We start from the raw sequence: 16,955 nt of genomic DNA, 5'->3' as shown, positions 1-16,955 counted from the left end.
CCCGTTGACAAAGGTTGATTTATACTAGTCAATTAAGATATTCCTACCCATCATAATTAAATGGTGCAAGATACAGTTTAAGGCTTCAATCCAGTCAAGTCAGAATGCACACAAAATGTTCAGTGCAGATGTACCCACAACTCCAGCCATCTTGTCAAGCGCTAATCTTCCATGACCAATTTACATGCCACCCACAAAATTTATGCGTCAGCTTTATCAAGTAAAAAAATCAAAAGTATATGACACGTGCAAGAATTCAAACACTGAGTTTTATTATAATTAGACAAGAGGCTGCTTGGAGAACAAGTATAAATGCTGGTTGGGAGGCAGATTTAGTATTCATCCTCTTCCGCCTCACAACCATCACCAGAGTCTGCCCCCACCTCTTCATAATCCTTCTCCAGAGCAGCCATGTCCTCTCTGGCCTCAGAGAACTCCCCCTCCTCCATGCCTTCACCCACATACCAGTGCACAAAGGCCCGCCTGGCATACATCAGGTCAAACTTGTGGTCCAAACGACTCCAAGCCTCTGCAATAGCTGTGGTGTTACTCAGCATGCACACAGCTCTCTGCACCTTGGCCAGATCACCCCCAGGCACAACAGTAGGCGGCTGGTAGTTGATCCCCACCTTGAAACCTGTCGGACACCATTCCACAAATTGGATGGATTTGCAGGTCTTGATGTGGGCGATGGCTGCGTTGACATCTTTGGGTACCACGTCACCACGGTACAGCAAGCAGCAGGCCATGTACTTGCCATGCCTGGGATCACACTTGACCATCTGGTTAGCCGGTTCAAAGCAGGCATTTGTGATCTCAGGAACAGAGAGTTGCTCGTGATAGGCCCTTTCTGCTGAGATGATGGGAGCATAAGTGACCAGGGGGAAGTGGATACGGGGGTAAGGAACCAGGTTGGTCTGGAACTCTGTCAGATCCACATTGAGTGCGCCATCAAAGCGCAAAGAGGCAGTAATTGAGGAGACGATCTGGGCAACGAGGCGGTTCAGATTGGTGTAAGATGGACGCTCCACACCAAGATTACGCTTGCAGATGTCAAAGATGGCCTCATTGTCCACCATGAAAGAGCAATCAGAGTGCTCCAGAGTGGTATGCGTTGTCAGGATGGAGTTGTAGGGCTCCACAACTGCCGTGGACACTTGGGGTGCAGGGTAGACTGAGAATTCCAGTTTAGACTTCTTCCCGTAATCTACAGACAGGCGCTCCATTAAGAGCGAAGCAAAGCCAGAGCCAGTCCCACCTCCAAAACTATGAAATATAAGGAATCCTTGTAGTCCAATGCAAGGGTCAGCCTGAGGAAAACGAGCACTCATTAACAATTCATCCAAATTGCACCATGGCGGGACTTGCAACTAGAGTGAACCACTCACCATTTTACGCATTCTGTCCAGTACAGATTCCACAATCTCCTTGCCAATTGTGTAATGGCCACGTGCGTAGTTATTGGCAGCATCCTCCTTGCCACTGATGAGTTGTTCAGGGTGATAAAGCTGACGGTAGTGTCCATTCCTTATTTCATCTAGAATACATTATATTGGCATATGCAGAAAAGACAAGTAGTGTTATATTTTTTTTAAACAAGGTGCTGTACAAACAATTCAAGATACATGTCAATGTACGCCATGCCATTTCTTACCATTGGGGTTGTAAGAGCTAACTATACAACTATATGTTCCTTACCCACAACTGTAGGCTCCAAATCTATGAAGATAGCCCTGGGAACATATTTCCCACCGCCAGTCTCACTGAAGAAGGTACCAAACGAGGAATCAGCTAGGGAAGCAGTACTAGATTCATGTAGTCTCCCATCTGGTTGGAAACCATGCTCCAGGCAATACAACTCCCAACATGCATTGCCCATCTGGACACCTGCTTGGCCAATGTGTATAGAAATGCACTCCCTCTGTCAAGAGAAGAGTAGCTGAAGTTTAAGTGCATAGCCTACCATTTTCAAACTGTGCTATATTGCATGTTGTAGCCCAACTATTTGGAGTCATAACAGAGTTGCTCAACTTAAAATGTACTTTTGGCCTGAATACTAGTGCAAACCACAGGAGGTTGGTGCACCTTAATTGGGGCTCATGAAATGGCTGTAGCAGAATGGTATCAAATACAAAACACAGTTTCCATGAATTTGATGCAGTCCCAACCATTATGAACCATCCTATCTGCAATAGCCTCCACTGGCACAGACATAACTCCAGAGGGAAGCTCAAAATGGGTATTAGATTATACAAGATCACTAAATTAGTAAGATGCCAAAGCATTGTAGTAAACTTCAGCTTACCATTGTTCAGCAGCTACAAATGGAATGTAATTGAGGAATGAATCCTTTACCAAATCCTGAAACAGTTCAACAGATTCTTCATGTAAATCACAAGTGCAAACAGTCAAAAATATTTCATATCAACCATTAAGTTTTAGCTAAACCAGATCTGTCAAAATCACACCACAAGAGCCCACTAACCCAAAACACAAAACAAATTGTAAAATGGGCCTGGCTTATAGATGCTTCAGCAATCAATTGTGGGGGTGTGGCTTTCAATTGACATTGATTTAAAGGGCTAATGTCATTTTTAGCTACCAAGTTGTACCTAACAATAGGGTGATATCAGGTTATACTATTGTCCCCCCAAATTCAAATCTGGATCTCCAAGCTAGTATCACTGCTTTTCTTTTATTATTCCCCTCTAATCATGGACTGACTTAGACCTGGGACACCAGGTGGGTGCAATTAATCATGTTAGAACATAAATCCAGCAGTACTCCGCACCTCCTGGGTAGGATTTCAATACCATTGTTATAGCCTATCTATTTCATGATTCAATAATGGAAGTGCCATTCTGATTTTCTTAGGAGCCTAGCACTGGACTAAAATGAATTTTGTATAGAGGGGTCATTCAATGAATATAGTGCCTTTTGGATAGTGTAATTTTGTCCCCCAAAAGCTTTCTGTTATGAAGAGCACATATTCAACTTCATGACATACATGTTTTCCCATCTCAAGAGGTTAAATTACAAAGAATTACTCTAAAAGTGACTATAAAGATGTTAAATAGTACTTTTGAAATAAAAACGTTTAAAGGAATAGTTTTACCATAATAAAACTAGAATTCAGTTGAAGTTACAGGGTTGACCTTAAACCAGCATGTGCCTCTTGAAGAACCTTCAGAAATTACTTTCTCAGGTAACAAAAAAATCTAGGCGCTTTAAAATGATAGTGAAAGCTTTTTGGGATTAAGTGGGTTAAAATCTTTCTAGAAGTTGGAAAAACATGACAAAATGGAGATCTCCATTGAAAACATTGAATTTATTTTAATTAAGACACACTACTATTGAAATTTCTATCATAGTTTAGTTTAGTTAGAGCATAGATGTATGTGATCCAAATGTAAAATTGTGTGTTTTATTTTTTTAAATCTGATATAATGTCAGAGGGAAATAAACGGCACTACACAGTTTCTCCATTGAATTTCGTTGTTGTTGTCCAGGTCAATGCTTAATCATTGTCTGGGAAACCCGCTCATAATCTTCCGTAACAGGCCTGATGGGCAGGAGGTTAGGTAAGTCCATCCAGGAGGTCAGGCCCTGACCTGTCAAGCCACCCTGGTAGGCCTCAAAAAGCAGGTGGCATGAACAGGGCCCAGCAGAAGTTTTGTACCCTGAAATCAGGATTGAGGGAAAGATGAACTGATCAAAGTACAGAGTTTTAACCTTGTTGAAAACCTGCTCCAGAGCACTCAGAACCCGATCAAACATCTCTGGAGAGACCTGAAAATAGCTGTGCAGGAACACTCCATATCCAACCTGACAGAGCTTGAGAGGGTCTGCAGAGAAGAATGGGAGAAACTCCCCAAATACAGGTGTGCCAAGCATGTAGCGTCATACCCAAGAGGACTCGAAGCTGTAATCGCTGCCAAAGGTGCTTCAACAAAGTACTGAGTAAAGGGTCTGCATACTTAAGTAAATGTGATTTTCAGTTTTTGCTTTGCCATTGTGGGGTATTGTGTGTAGATTGTTAAGGGGGGAAAAATCATTATTTATTTAATCAATTTTAGAATAAGGTTGTAACGTAACAAACTTTGGGAAATGTCAAGGGGTCTGAATACTTCCCTAATAAATAAAACTGTTGATTTAGTTTTGGATAAATTATTTGCCTTTTGTAAGTATAAGAAACATTGCCATGTGCCTTGAAATTTCATTACCAAAATCCCACATTTCTTTGAGATATTTACACATTTCTCTCCCTAATGCCACCTCTCTTTTCCTTTACTGTAACGAGCATCCTTACCCACTGAGCACCGACCAATGGACCCATGGACCTTGAGAAGTAGTTGAAATTTGGTCAGTCCCCCCTGGCCTTGATTTCAACGCCCACAGACATCATTTTTTGTTATGGTCCAGTGTTCTTTTTCAATGTCCACAGATGTTGATTTTTGGTCCGGTTCAGACCAGCCTTGATTTGGTCAAAACCTAGACCTCCATGATTGGTTCAGATTTGGTCCGGACCAGACCAAATCTAAACCAATCGTAGACGTCTAAGTTTTCACATGTTTAGAGAACACAGTACAGTAGAGTACAGTAAAGTTTGAAAAAAGTTGAGTATTGCTGTACTGCTGTATGTACTCTACTGTTCTCTTCTGTACTGTACTCTACTGAGCAATTCAACCCAGTTTCGTTACCATGGAATTGCCCTATACATTCCTTAGCTGGATTACATGTGTGGTAAAAAAATATTTGTGAAACTCAGTATCTGATAATGCCGTTAAAGTTGACAAGACAACAACAACTAACCATGACATATTAGGTAAATCTTCAAGGACATAAGGTTACACATCCTACAAAAAAAGTGCTCCTAGAGTGCTGGGAGCATGAACAAGATCTGAATACAAGTTTTGTGTGGATAGGTAATGGCATGAGCCATGGCGACAGAGATGGGACTGTTTGGGAAGGAGTTCAGCCCCTCTGTGGTTCTTCCTGCTATCCCACCTTGGTTGCTCACTAAGTCAATTATAAACCTAGGGTTTCTTGAGAGGGTAAGAGCTGGTGAGGAAGGAGTAGATCCAGTAAATATTGTAAGTGAACATTTAAGAACTCAGTACTATGGTGTCTTGAATATATGCACTGATGGGGGCGGGGAAGTCCTCTGGTCAAGAGAGAAAGTGTAATCACAAGACTAAGACTGGGACACACAACAGTATATTGAAATTGGTAGGAAAACATTGACTGGGAAGTGTGATCACTGTCAGGAGGAGATAGAGACAGTGGAACATGTGCTATTTCAGTACCAGCCATATTGGAGGGAAAGTGAGAGATTGTTATCAGATTGAATGAGTAATGGTGTTGAAGAGCCAAGCATAAGTGAACTGCTGAGAAAATATTCAGGGGGTGTAAGTAATTATGTATTTCGTTTCGCATTTATACCTTTCCTGTCTGGTCCACACTCCAGTCCAGTTGGTCGTGGTCATACACTTAGAGATGTCTACCAACAGCCATATACAAACCACAGAAGAAGTATCTGGTAACGTTTTCTTGTTCAGCACGGTAGTCTTTTGCTGTGACACATCGAAGCGTACATGCTGTAGCGGCTTCCGGTTGCAGGAGAAACATTGGAAATGTGTTCTGGTGTTTACACGTTTTCACACAAACAATAAAAATCATGGAAATCCTTGGAGAGGAGTTTGGAGATATGACTCACCAGCAGCTCGCAGCTCCTGTCAATACTATAGAGGTAATCATATTGTTGCATTAGCAGAATAGGATGACTGGGCGAACAGATACGCGGGAGTGGTGTGCAGTTTGCACATTGCCACCTGATATGTGTTGTTTTCATTTTCAATGTAACGTTAGCGAACGCATGTCGTTTTTAGCTAAGTTAACTAGCTACTTGCCTAGAAACCCGACGTTGAATTGCATTGAGTTCTAAGGCAGAAATCTGCGTTTGAATCAGGAAAGCTCCCTCACGACCTTTAAGTGAAAATGCCCGAGATGCGGGTGTTTGGAGGATATATTGGCACGGGTGTTAGGCCCGGGACGCTGTCGAGTACCGGCAAACCGTGCCAATATATCCTCCAAACACCTCATTCTCGGGCATTATCACTTTTGTACAACGGGTTACCAACATTCAAATAATGATTGACAGATTTAGATTAAAATAGTTATTTTGATGAATTTGTGGGTACTATTTCATCCTTCCACAAGATATAGTCACGACACAAATCTAGCGTTGCTACCCAAGCCGGCTGGTCGTTCGTGCTAAAGGAATAACAGCAAAGTAGCCGTATTTGTTTAAGCTGTTTACTAGTGACATTTATTTGGATACATCGATAACAATGAGCTAATGAGGCGCAATTTTGCCTGGCATCGAAAATGTGCTCACTCGTCACTGGACACTGTTGTTCAGAGAAGCTAGCCAACAACTCAGTTAACACAATCACTTCAAACTGAACCTGGAAAGACTGCAAACTCGATGCCCTTAGGTTCATTTGACCTTTTTTTCAATTGACATTTCTTTGTACAGTCGTGGCCAAAAGTTTTGAGAATGACACATATTCATTTTCAAAGGTTGCTGCCACAGTGTCTTTAGATATTTTTGTCAGATGTTACTATGGACTACGGAAGTATAATTACACGCATTTCATAAGTGTCAAAGGCTTTTATTGACAATTACATGAAGTTGATGCAAAGAGTCAATATCTGCAGTGTTGACCCTTCTTTTTAAAGACCACTGCAATCTGCCCTGGCATGCTATCAATTAACTTCTGGGCCACATCCTGACTTGGCAGCCCATTCTTGCATAATCAATTCTTGGAGTTTGTCAGAATGTGTGTTTTTGTTTGTCCACCTGCCTCTTGAGGATTGACCACAAGTTCAATGGGATTAAAGTCTGGGGAGTTTCCTGGCCATGGACCCAAAATATCAATGTTTTGTTTCCGAGCACTTAGGTGCTCCATCATGCTGGAAAAGGCATTGTTCGTCACTAAACTGTTCCTGGGTGGTTGGGAGAAGTTGCTCTCGGAGCATGTGTTGGTACCATTCTTTATTCATGGCTGTGTTCTTGGGCAAAATTGTGAGTGAGCCCACTCCCTTGGCTGAGAAGAAACCCCACACATGAATGGTCTCAGGATGCTTTACTGTTGGCATGACACAGGACTGATGGTAGCGCTCTCCTTGTCTTCTCCGGACAAGCTTTTTTCCGGATGCCCCAAACAGCTGGAAAGGGGATTCAGAGAAAATTACTTTACCTCAGTCCTCTGCAGTCCAATCCCTGTACCTTTTGCAGAATATCAGTCTGTCCCTGATGTTTTTCCTGGAGAGAAGTGGCTTCTTTACTGCGCTTCTTGACACCAGGCCATTCTCCAAAAGTCTTTACCTCACTGTGTGTGCAGATGAACTCACACCTGCCTGCTGCCATACCTGAGCAAGCTCTGTACTGTATCCCGCAGCTGAATCAACTTTAGGAGATGGTCCTGGCGCTTGCTGGACTTTCTTGTGTGCCCTGAATCCTTCTTCACAACAATTGAACTGCTCTCCTTGAAGTTCTTGATGATCTGATAAATGGTTGATTTAGGTGCAATATTACTGGCAGCAATATCCTTGCCTGTGAATCCCTTTTTGTGCACAGGAATGATGACGGCACGTGTTTCCTTGCATATAACCATGGTTGACAGAGGAAGAACAATGATTCCAAGCTCCACCATACTTTTGAAGCTTCCAGTCTGTTATTTGAACTTTACCAGCATGACAGAGTGATCTCCAGCCTTGTCCTCGTCAACACTCACACCTGTGTTAACGAGAGAATCACTGACATGATGTCAGCTGGTCCTTTTGTGGCAGGGCTGAAATGCAGTGAAAATGTTTTTGCGGGATTCAGTTCATTTGCATGGCAAAGAGGTACTTTGCAATTCATCTGATCACTCTTCATAACATTTTGGAGTATATGCAAATTGCCATGATACAAACTGAGGCAGCAGACTTTGACGATTAATATTAGTGTCATTCTCAACTTTTGGCTACGACTGTATATATTCATAAAAATGGATGCCAGCTGATTCATGATTTCGGCTGCCTGCCTGTCTCCTCCAGACTCGTTCATTAAATGGGACAGCTGGAGATCGGATTTGAATATTGAAACAATGTCAGAGAGACGGACAGCAAGGTTTATACAATTCTCCGCTGTTGAAAACTAAATGTTAGTCTAAAAGAATTGTGAGAATGTTTAGATGGTTTTTATAGTGGAGATCAAGTATATAAATTGCTGGGCCGATGCGACAGTGGATTGCGCAGTCAGATGGAACAGAGTAAATAGGCATTTTAATGTCAAAGATTTTGCTGGTGACAATTTGTGGAATTAACACCGGCTGGAATGTGGTTTTAGCCAATCAGCATTCCGGGTTAGACCCCCCCCCATTGATAAAAATCATATGGGCAGAACCATGTAAACACATGCACAATCTTGAAGTATGCATGCATCTGATGCATGTATTTGTATCTTGTGCGCATGCTTCAGTTGATAAAAAGTTGAATGCGCTACCAGCGCTTTGTAAAGTTTATTATACTTTCCTGTGGCTATATTGTCTCCCATTCCTACTGCCAAAAGGACCAACCATACGGGCAAATTTATTTTTATTATTCAATATTCTGTCTTGTAGAGGTCCTAATAGGAAACTTACCTGAATCAAACGTGTTTCTGGGTGCCAAGGCTAGCTAGATATTAGCTCTTGATCTTAACTCAGTTCCATTAACCATAAATCATTGGACAAAGCATCTTCTGTAAGGGGGAGTTTTGTTGACAGGTGTCATTATCTTTCATATCAGCAATAAATAATTTTCAAAAACCAAAATCAAATCAAAATCAAATCAAATTTATTTATATAGCCCTTCGTACATCAGCTGATATCTCAAAGTGCTGTACAGAAACCCAGCCTAAAACCCCAAACAGCAAACAATGCAGGTGTAAAAGCACGGTGGCTAGGAAAAACTCCCTAGAAAGGCCAAAACCTAGGAAGAAACCTGAGGAACCGGGCTATGGGGGTGGCCAGTCCTCTTCTGGCTGTTAGACCAGAACATGACCAAGATGTTCAAATGTTCATAAATGACCAGCATGGTTAATAAGGCAGAACAGTTGAAACTGGAGCAGCAGCAGTCAGGTGGAATGGGGACAGCAAGATGTCAGGTAGTCCTGGAGCACTGTCCTAGGGCTCAGGTCCTCCGAGAGAGAGAAAGAAAGAGAGAAGGAGAGAATCTTAGATTCACACAGGACACCGCTGATATAACAAACTGACCCTAGCCCCCCGACACAAACTACTGCAGCATAAATACTGGAGGCTGAGACAGGAGGGGTCAGGAGACACTGTGGCCCCATCGAGGACACCCCGGACAGGGCCAAACAGGAAGGATATAACCCCACCCACTTTGCCAAAGCACAGCCCCCACACCACTAGCTATCTTCAACCACCAACTTACCATCCTGAGACAAGGCCGAGTATAGCCCACAAAGATCTCCGCCACGGTACAACCCAAGGGGGGGCAACCCAGACAGGCCGACCACAACAGTGAATCAACCCACCCAGGTGACGCACCCCCAGGGACGGCACGAGAGAGCCCCAGCAAGCCAGTGACTCAGCCCCGTAACAGGGTTAGAGGCAGAGAATCCCAGTGGAAAGAGGGGAACCGGCCAGGCAGAGACAGCAAGGGCGGTTCGTTGCTCCAGAGCCTTTCCGTTCACCTTCCCACTCCTGGGCCAGACTACACTCAATCATATGACCCACTGAAGAGATGAGTCTTCAGTAAAGACTTAAAGGTTGAGACCGAGTTTGCGTCTCTGACATGGGTAGGCAGACCGTTCCATAAAAATGGAGCTCTATAGGAGAAAGCCCTGCCTCCAGCTGTTTGCTTAGAAATTCTAGGGACAATTAGGAGGCCTGCGTCTTGTGACCGTAGCGTACGTGTAGGTATGTACGGCAGGACCAAATCAGAGAGGTAGGTAGGAGCAAGCCCATGTAATGCTTTGTAGGTTAGCAGTAAAACCTTGAAATCAGCCCTTGCTTTGACAGGAAGCCAGTGTAGAGAGGCTAGCACTGGAGTAATATGATCAAATTTTTTGGTTCTAGTCAGGATTCTAGCAGATTTAGCACTAACTGAAGTTTATTTAGTGCTTTATCCGGGTAGCCGGAAAATAGAGCATTGCAGTAGTCTAACCTAGAAGTGACAAAAGCATGGATTAATTTTTCTGCATCATTTTGGACAGAAAGTTTCTGATTTTTGCAATGTTACGTAGATGGAAAAAGCTGTCCTCGAAATGGTCTTGATATGTTCTTCAAAAGAGAGATCAGGGTCCAGAGTAACGCCGAGGTCCTTCACAGTTTTATTTGAGACGACTGTACAACCATTAAGATTAATTGTCAGATTCAACAGAAGATCTCTTTGTTTCTTGGGACCTAGAACAAGCATCTCTGTTTTGTCCGAGTTTAATAGTAGAAAGTTTGCAGCCATCCACTTCCTTATGTCTGAAACACAAGGTTAAAATGATACACCTTGATAGGGTTAGTGTTACCACACAGCCATATCTCCATGTTACAGCACTTGTTTACAGAAGACAACTAGCTATCTAGAAGGCGCTGAACACCTGTGTGTTAGTGTAACCAAAGCTTATGGATATACTGACAAGACACACAACGGCACATCGCGCTGTCTAGCTCATGCCTTTCTTTGGATTGGACACATCTCATTATTTTAATACATTAAAAAAATATATTTGATGAGGGTTGTTGACGTCAACTGCCTATATTCATTGGAGACAGATGCTATGCTACTAGCCTCATTGCATGAGTATGCATAGCCATGTCGAGACCACTTCGATAGTGTTTTTTTTCTCAAAGCTAAGCTGCGCTGATGTCACATGTCCTACTTATATACATTTTTATTTAAGCTTTATTTAACTTGGCAAGTCAGTTAAGAACAAATTCTTATTTACAATGACGGCCGACGCCGCACAACGCTGGGCCAATTGTGCTCCACCCTGTGGGACTCCCAATCACGGCCTGATTTGATACAGCCTGGATTTGAACCAGGTACTGTAGTGATGCGTCTTGCACTGAGATGCAGTGTCTTAGACCGCTTCGCCACTCGGGGGCCATATAGCAGTACACTTGTAACAACCTAAGCATTACGACATTTCTATTCATTTCAAATAAGCCATTAATTTTTTGTTTGATTGAATTTGACACTTTCTCATTGACTTCCATAGAAAAACTCCTTGCTTGGTGTGCGGGAAAACAAAGAGGGAGACAGAGGCAGACATATTTTCTGCAGAGTTGGGCCGCTCTCTTTACCTCTTCCTCCCTGGGGTATCTCAGGAAGTGTAGCAGACGTGTAGTTTTGTCAGATGGAGGCACCCATAGCTGCATGGATCTGTGCAAAACTTAAAGATGAGGGCCAAACGTTTAGAAAGCTGTATAGTAAGAGATGATTATTGACATTTTAAAACGTGTCGGGATTGTAGTTCACATGAGCCAGGCGAAGCTAATGGCTGAAAACTGTAGGTAGAAGGCAGAATGCCGCCTAGGGAGCCAGCTAGATACCAACTCCTAGCTACATCCTGATGTGTACTATTGTTTCTTTACTTCAATCTCTTTTTTTTCCATAGGAAAAATGGAAACTATTGCCAGCTTTTTTGAAGGTAAGAGTTTTTGCTATTTCTACTATATAGTGGATATAGCTAATGATAGTGAATTCCATATGCACCTGGATAATTGTCTTTCACTTCATTCTTCACTTTTACTGTCTCTTTGCCATCTCTAGTCCCTCTATTAATGTCTGATATTTCAGGTGAAAGGTCTGGTGAAACAGCACATTGACTCCTTCAACTACTTCATCAATGTGGAGGTAAAGCAACAGGTTCATCACTTGGTGTAACATAAGGATATAAATATAATGTATAGAATGGCCACATGAAAAAAACATATCAGCAGTTTAGGCTGGGCTGAACCAGAATCTGGGCTTACAGAAGACATTGATATGGTGAATCTCCTTTAAGCCCAGGAAGTAGCCATTCAATTTGTCATTCACCAGCTGATCAAGATTAATAATATCAAAATATGTTTGTTACTCACAAAATACAGATTTTTGATTAGTAACTATAGTCACTTGCTGAGGTCACGGTCGGTATGTACTTCCAAAAAAGGTCTAAATGAAAGGTTACATGCAACTGAAAAAATGCCTCTTCGGCACCTCTGTAGTGAGCTGGAGACTTATGACCTGTGCATGACAGTAAGGTTACACCGCCAATGTAAATTGCTCATGTCCCAAGGATCCCCAATAGCACAAACCTTAGTGCTATGCACATGTTTTAAGTCTTCAACAGCTTGGAGGTGCCGAGGAGGCTTTTTTTTCTCCGCTGCATGTAACTTTGTATTTAGATATTTTTTGGAAGTACACACTGGCTATGACTGCAGTAAATGACTATAGTTGCTAATCAAAACTCCATAATTGCTGAGTAACGAACGTATTTTGATATTAAGCTTGAAAAGCTGGTGAATGGCTGCTTCCTGGGCTTAAAGGAGTTTTGCCATATCAGAGTCTCTTGTAAGGCCAGATTCTGGTTCAAGGCCTACTTCCATATGGCAGTATTTTGCATGTGTATTGTGTAGCTAACCAAGCTATGTCTAAATTTGAGCATTTGTGTGGTTTATTACAGATAAAGAAGATAATGAACGCAAATGAAAAGATCACAAGTGATGCTGATCCCATGTGGTACCTAAAGTAAGCTGCTGGTCCTACTCCCTATACATGCCATCCAACAACAACAAACATTGGTGGGAATGCGATGTTGCTGGTTCAAAGCCTTCTTAGACCAGCAACTTTTTACTTACAAGGCAGACACGCAACAAGCAGTCAAGACTATTTTTTTGAAGAATGTGCTTACTTAAAATCCATGGCAAACTACACTATAATTTCGAAAACTAAAATAACACCAACGTCCCATTTCCAGGTACCTCAATATATACGTAGGCATGCCTGATGTTGAAGAGAGCTTCAATGTAACCAGACCAGTGTCTCCACATGAGGTGAATCTAGTCTGTTTCCCCTTCCCTGCAAAAATATCACAAACCATTGCATAATAGTGTCACACAGTTGAATAGTCTCTGTGCTTAACTAGGAGGACATTACAATATATACATATTGGGTCTTCCTCAACCTACGGCTGAATTTTAGCACACTTTGAGATAAAAATGAACATTTGTGAATACTTTAAAGCCGCATTGTTTCCACCAGTGTCGTCTCAGGGACATGACTTACTCTGCACCCATCACAGTGGACATCGAGTACACCCGTGGCAGTCAGAGAATCATCCGCAATGCTCTGCCCATCGGAAGGTACTGTTCTCTCCCTCTCTGCAAAACCCTCTCTTTATCACACTACGGGGAAGGTACTAACCAGTTCTTACCTCACTGAAGTTCAGTGCTTTGGTAGTACATGTTTATCTTCCTATAGAATGTGTATTGTTTGCACCACTCTCTCTGAGATTTTCCTACTAACAGTGCGTTGAACTATATTCTACCCAGGATGCCCATCATGCTGCGCAGCTCTAACTGTGTCCTCACGGGGAAGACACACATGGAGTATTCCAAACTCAACGAGTGCCCTCTGGACCCAGGTAAGCAACACCTAGCTGAACGCCTTTGCATGGGGGGGTGGGGGGCGACACACTCTTCTCCTGGAGGGCCACCTGCAGTATGTGAAGACTTGTTCCTGCCCAGCACTGATTTGAGTAATCAACTAGTGACGATTTTCAATTTAGACCACATTAGTCTAACCAGGTGTGTTCGAGCTGGGCGAGATCAAAAACATGCACACAGTGGCCTTGTAGGACCAGAATTGCCCATCCCAAGGATGATTGCTGTAGTGCTGAGCATCAGAATGCATAGGTGTGAATTTGTGTCCTTGTCTCTACATCCACAGGGGGCTATTTCATTGTCAAAGGTCAGGAGAAGGTCATTCTGATCCAGGAGCAGCTGTCAAAGAACCGCATCATTGTTGAGCAGGACAGGAAGGGGGCAGTAGGAGCCTCTGTGACCAGGTGATGTCACTCGTATTTAGAATGACTTGACCCGATTGTTAGCCTCCCTACTTAGGCTCCAGCTGCAGTTTGGTGGAGACACTTTGCTCCTGTTGGTATTTCCATACTGTTAGGTTCTAATTATTAGAGTAACAACTCGACAGACACTATGAAATCTTAAACCAAGTTTATTCATCCCAAAGTGTCAAACGGCTGTACAGACGACGACATGTTCACACAAGCACTGATATTTAACCCTTTCTCCTCTGCTGAGTATCCTCCTACACATCTGAACAGATATCACTAAGGTTGCTAGACAGAACCTTAGTGATATCTGTTCTTCCTCACTTCATCTGACCTGACCTCTGCCCCAAAGTGCTCACTCCTCCCCAACTCACGGCTGTCATGGTGACTGGTACGAGACGGTGTCTCTTCTCCCAGAGGATCCCTCCCAAAGGATCCCTGATGGCTTACAATAACATATCCTGACATAATGTAAACATTATACATGACTCTCTCTCCCTCAGTGAAATGAATAAGTATATTTCATATTCTCAGAACCCAACCATACCTACTTTGTTTCAGGATTGATGCAGTTTATTGTGTTCTCATGTATTGCTTACTTGAGTGCTTTATCATTGTAAGACTGTACTCTGTATCCACATGTGTTTATCCAACCCTCAGTTAACTAACCACCATTCTCCACTCATGCTTTGTCATGAGGTTACAGTTCCACCCATGAGAAGAAGAGCAGGACCAATATGATCGTTAAGCAGGGACGCTTCTACCTAAGACACAACGCACTGTCAGAGGATGCCCCCATTGCCATTATATTCAAGGTAAGAATTAAGTCCACATGGTGGCGCTGTTCGACTACAGAATATGACTACAGTCTGACTACAGAATACAGATAATGCCAGCCTCTGCCACTTCTCTAACCTGTTCAGCGTTGTTGTTCAATGTGTTGGTAGTGGAACCCACTTGTACTACCAATTAAGAACTAATTAGCTGATATGAAATTAGCTAATCTAATATAAACATCAGTGTTGGGACTTTTTATTTATTAATTTTTTTCACCTTTATTTAACCAGGTAGGCAAGTTGAGAAGTTCTCATTTACAATTGCGACCTGGACAAGATAAAGCAAAGCAGTTCGACACATACAACGACACAGAGTTACACATGGAGTAAAACAAACATACAGTCAATAATACAATATAAACAAGTATATATACAATGTGAGCAAATGAGGTGAGATAAGGGAGGTAAAGGCAAAAAAGGCCATGGTTTCAAAGTAAATACAATATTGCAAGTAAAACACTGGAATGGTAGACTTGCAGTGGAAGAATGTGCAAAGTAGAAATAAAAATAATGGGGTGCAAAGGAGCTAAATAAATAAATACAGTAGGGAAAGAGGTAGTTGTTTGGGCTAAATTATAGGTGGGCTATGTACAGGTGCAGTAATCTGTGAGCTGCTCTGACAGTTGGTGCTTAAAGCTAGTGAGGGAGATAAGTGTTTCCAGTTTCAGAGATTTTTGTAGTTCGTTCCAGTCATTGGCAGCAGAGAACTGGAAGGAGAGGCGGCCAAAGAAAGAATTGGTTTTGGGGGTGACTAGAGAGATATACCTGCTGGAGCGTGTGCTACAGGTGGGAGATGCTATGGTGACCAGCGAGCTGAGATAAGGGGGGACTTTACCTAGCAGGGTCTTGTAGATGACATGGAGCCAGTGGGTTTGGCGATGAGTATGAAGTGAGGGCCAGCCAACGAGAGCGTACAAGTCGCAATGGTGGGTTGTATATGGGGCTTTGGTGACAAAACGGATTGCACTGTGATAGACTGCATCCAATTTGTTGAGTAGGGTATTGGAGGCTATTTTGTAAATGACATCGCTGAAGTCTAGGATTGGTAGGATGGTCAGTTTTACAAGGGTATGTTTGGCAGTATGAGGGAAGGATGCTTTGTTGCGAAATAGGAAGCCAATTCTAGATTTAACTTTGGATTGGAGATGTTTTATGTGGGTCTGGAAGGAGAGTTTACAGTCTAACCAGACACCTAGGTATTTGTAGTTGTCCACGTATTCTAAGTCAGAGCCGTCCAGAGTAGTGATGTTGGACAGGCGGGCAGGTGCAGGCAGCGATCGGTTGAAGAGCATGCATTTAGTTTTACTTGTATTTAAGATCAATTGGAGGCCACTGAAGGAGAGTTGTATGGCATTGAAGCTTGCCTGGAGGGTTGTTAACAGAGTGTCCAAAGATGGGCCAGAAGTATACAGAATGGTGTCGTCTGCGTAGAGGTGGATCAGAGACTCACCAGCAGCAAGAGCGACATCATTGATGTATACAGAGAAGAGAGTCAGTCCAAGAATTTAACCCTGTGGAAACCCCAGAGATTGCCAGAGGTCCGGACAGCAGACCCTCTGATTTGACACACTGAACTCTATCAGAGAAGTAGTTGGTGAACCAGGCAAGGCACTCATTTGAGAAACCAAGGCTGTCGAGTCTGCCGATGAGGATGTGGTGATTGACAGAGTCGAAAGCCTTGGCCAGATCAATGAATACGGCTGCACAGTAATGTTTCTTATCGATGGTGGTTAAGATATCGTTTTGGACCTTGAGCGTGGCTGAGGTGCACCCATGACCAGCTCTGAAACCAGATTGCATTGCAGAGAAGGTATGGTGAGATTCGAAATGGTCGGTAATCTGTTTGTTGACTTGGCTTTCGAAGAGCTTAGAAAGGCAGGGTAGGATAGATATAGGTCTGTAGCAGTTTGGGTCAAGAGTGTTCCCCCCTTGGAAGAGGGGGATGACCGCAGCTGCTTTCCGATCTTTGGGAATCTCAGATGACACGAAAGAGAGGTTGAACAGGCTAGCAATAGGGG

At 42.9% G+C, this 16,955-nt stretch overlaps 2 protein-coding genes across 3 annotated transcripts in view; one reads left to right on the top strand and one right to left on the bottom strand.

The window, feature by feature from the left end:
- Positions 1-250: 250 nt before the first annotated feature.
- LOC118395810 (tubulin alpha chain-like) lies at positions 251-2,500 on the bottom strand. The gene is made up of 4 exons (XM_035789764.2): positions 2,306-2,500; positions 1,699-1,921; positions 1,389-1,537; positions 251-1,310 (listed from the first exon to the last, which is right to left on the bottom strand). Exons 1-4 carry the CDS (start codon positions 2,306-2,308, stop codon positions 333-335), a joined length of 1,353 nt encoding a protein of 450 aa, XP_035645657.1. The 5' UTR covers positions 2,309-2,500; the 3' UTR covers positions 251-332.
- A 3,065-nt stretch (positions 2,501-5,565) lies between these two features.
- LOC118396033 (DNA-directed RNA polymerase III subunit RPC2) overlaps positions 5,566-16,955 on the top strand; it is a 70,264-nt gene continuing 58,874 nt past the window's right edge. The window contains exons 1-9 of one of the 2 annotated variants that reach the window (XM_052466001.1): positions 5,566-5,749; positions 11,666-11,698; positions 11,848-11,904; positions 12,716-12,780; positions 13,010-13,085; positions 13,294-13,394; positions 13,584-13,675; positions 13,981-14,098; positions 14,808-14,916. In XM_052466001.1, coding sequence (XP_052321961.1) covers positions 5,678-5,749; positions 11,666-11,698; positions 11,848-11,904; positions 12,716-12,780; positions 13,010-13,085; positions 13,294-13,394; positions 13,584-13,675; positions 13,981-14,098; positions 14,808-14,916 — 723 coding nt within the window. In that variant the 5' untranslated portion in view covers positions 5,566-5,677. The remainder of the gene's footprint in view (positions 5,750-11,665; positions 11,699-11,847; positions 11,905-12,715; positions 12,781-13,009; positions 13,086-13,293; positions 13,395-13,583; positions 13,676-13,980; positions 14,099-14,807; positions 14,917-16,955) is intronic. The other variant, XM_052466000.1, reaches the window with a different exon arrangement.

The sequence above is a fragment of the Oncorhynchus keta genome, chromosome 17, assembly GCF_023373465.1.
Source record: "Oncorhynchus keta strain PuntledgeMale-10-30-2019 chromosome 17, Oket_V2, whole genome shotgun sequence".
Classification (NCBI taxonomy): Eukaryota; Metazoa; Chordata; class Actinopteri; order Salmoniformes; family Salmonidae; genus Oncorhynchus; species Oncorhynchus keta.
Note: the sequence above shows the minus strand (reverse complement) of the source record. Positions and strands in the feature narration are given on the sequence as shown.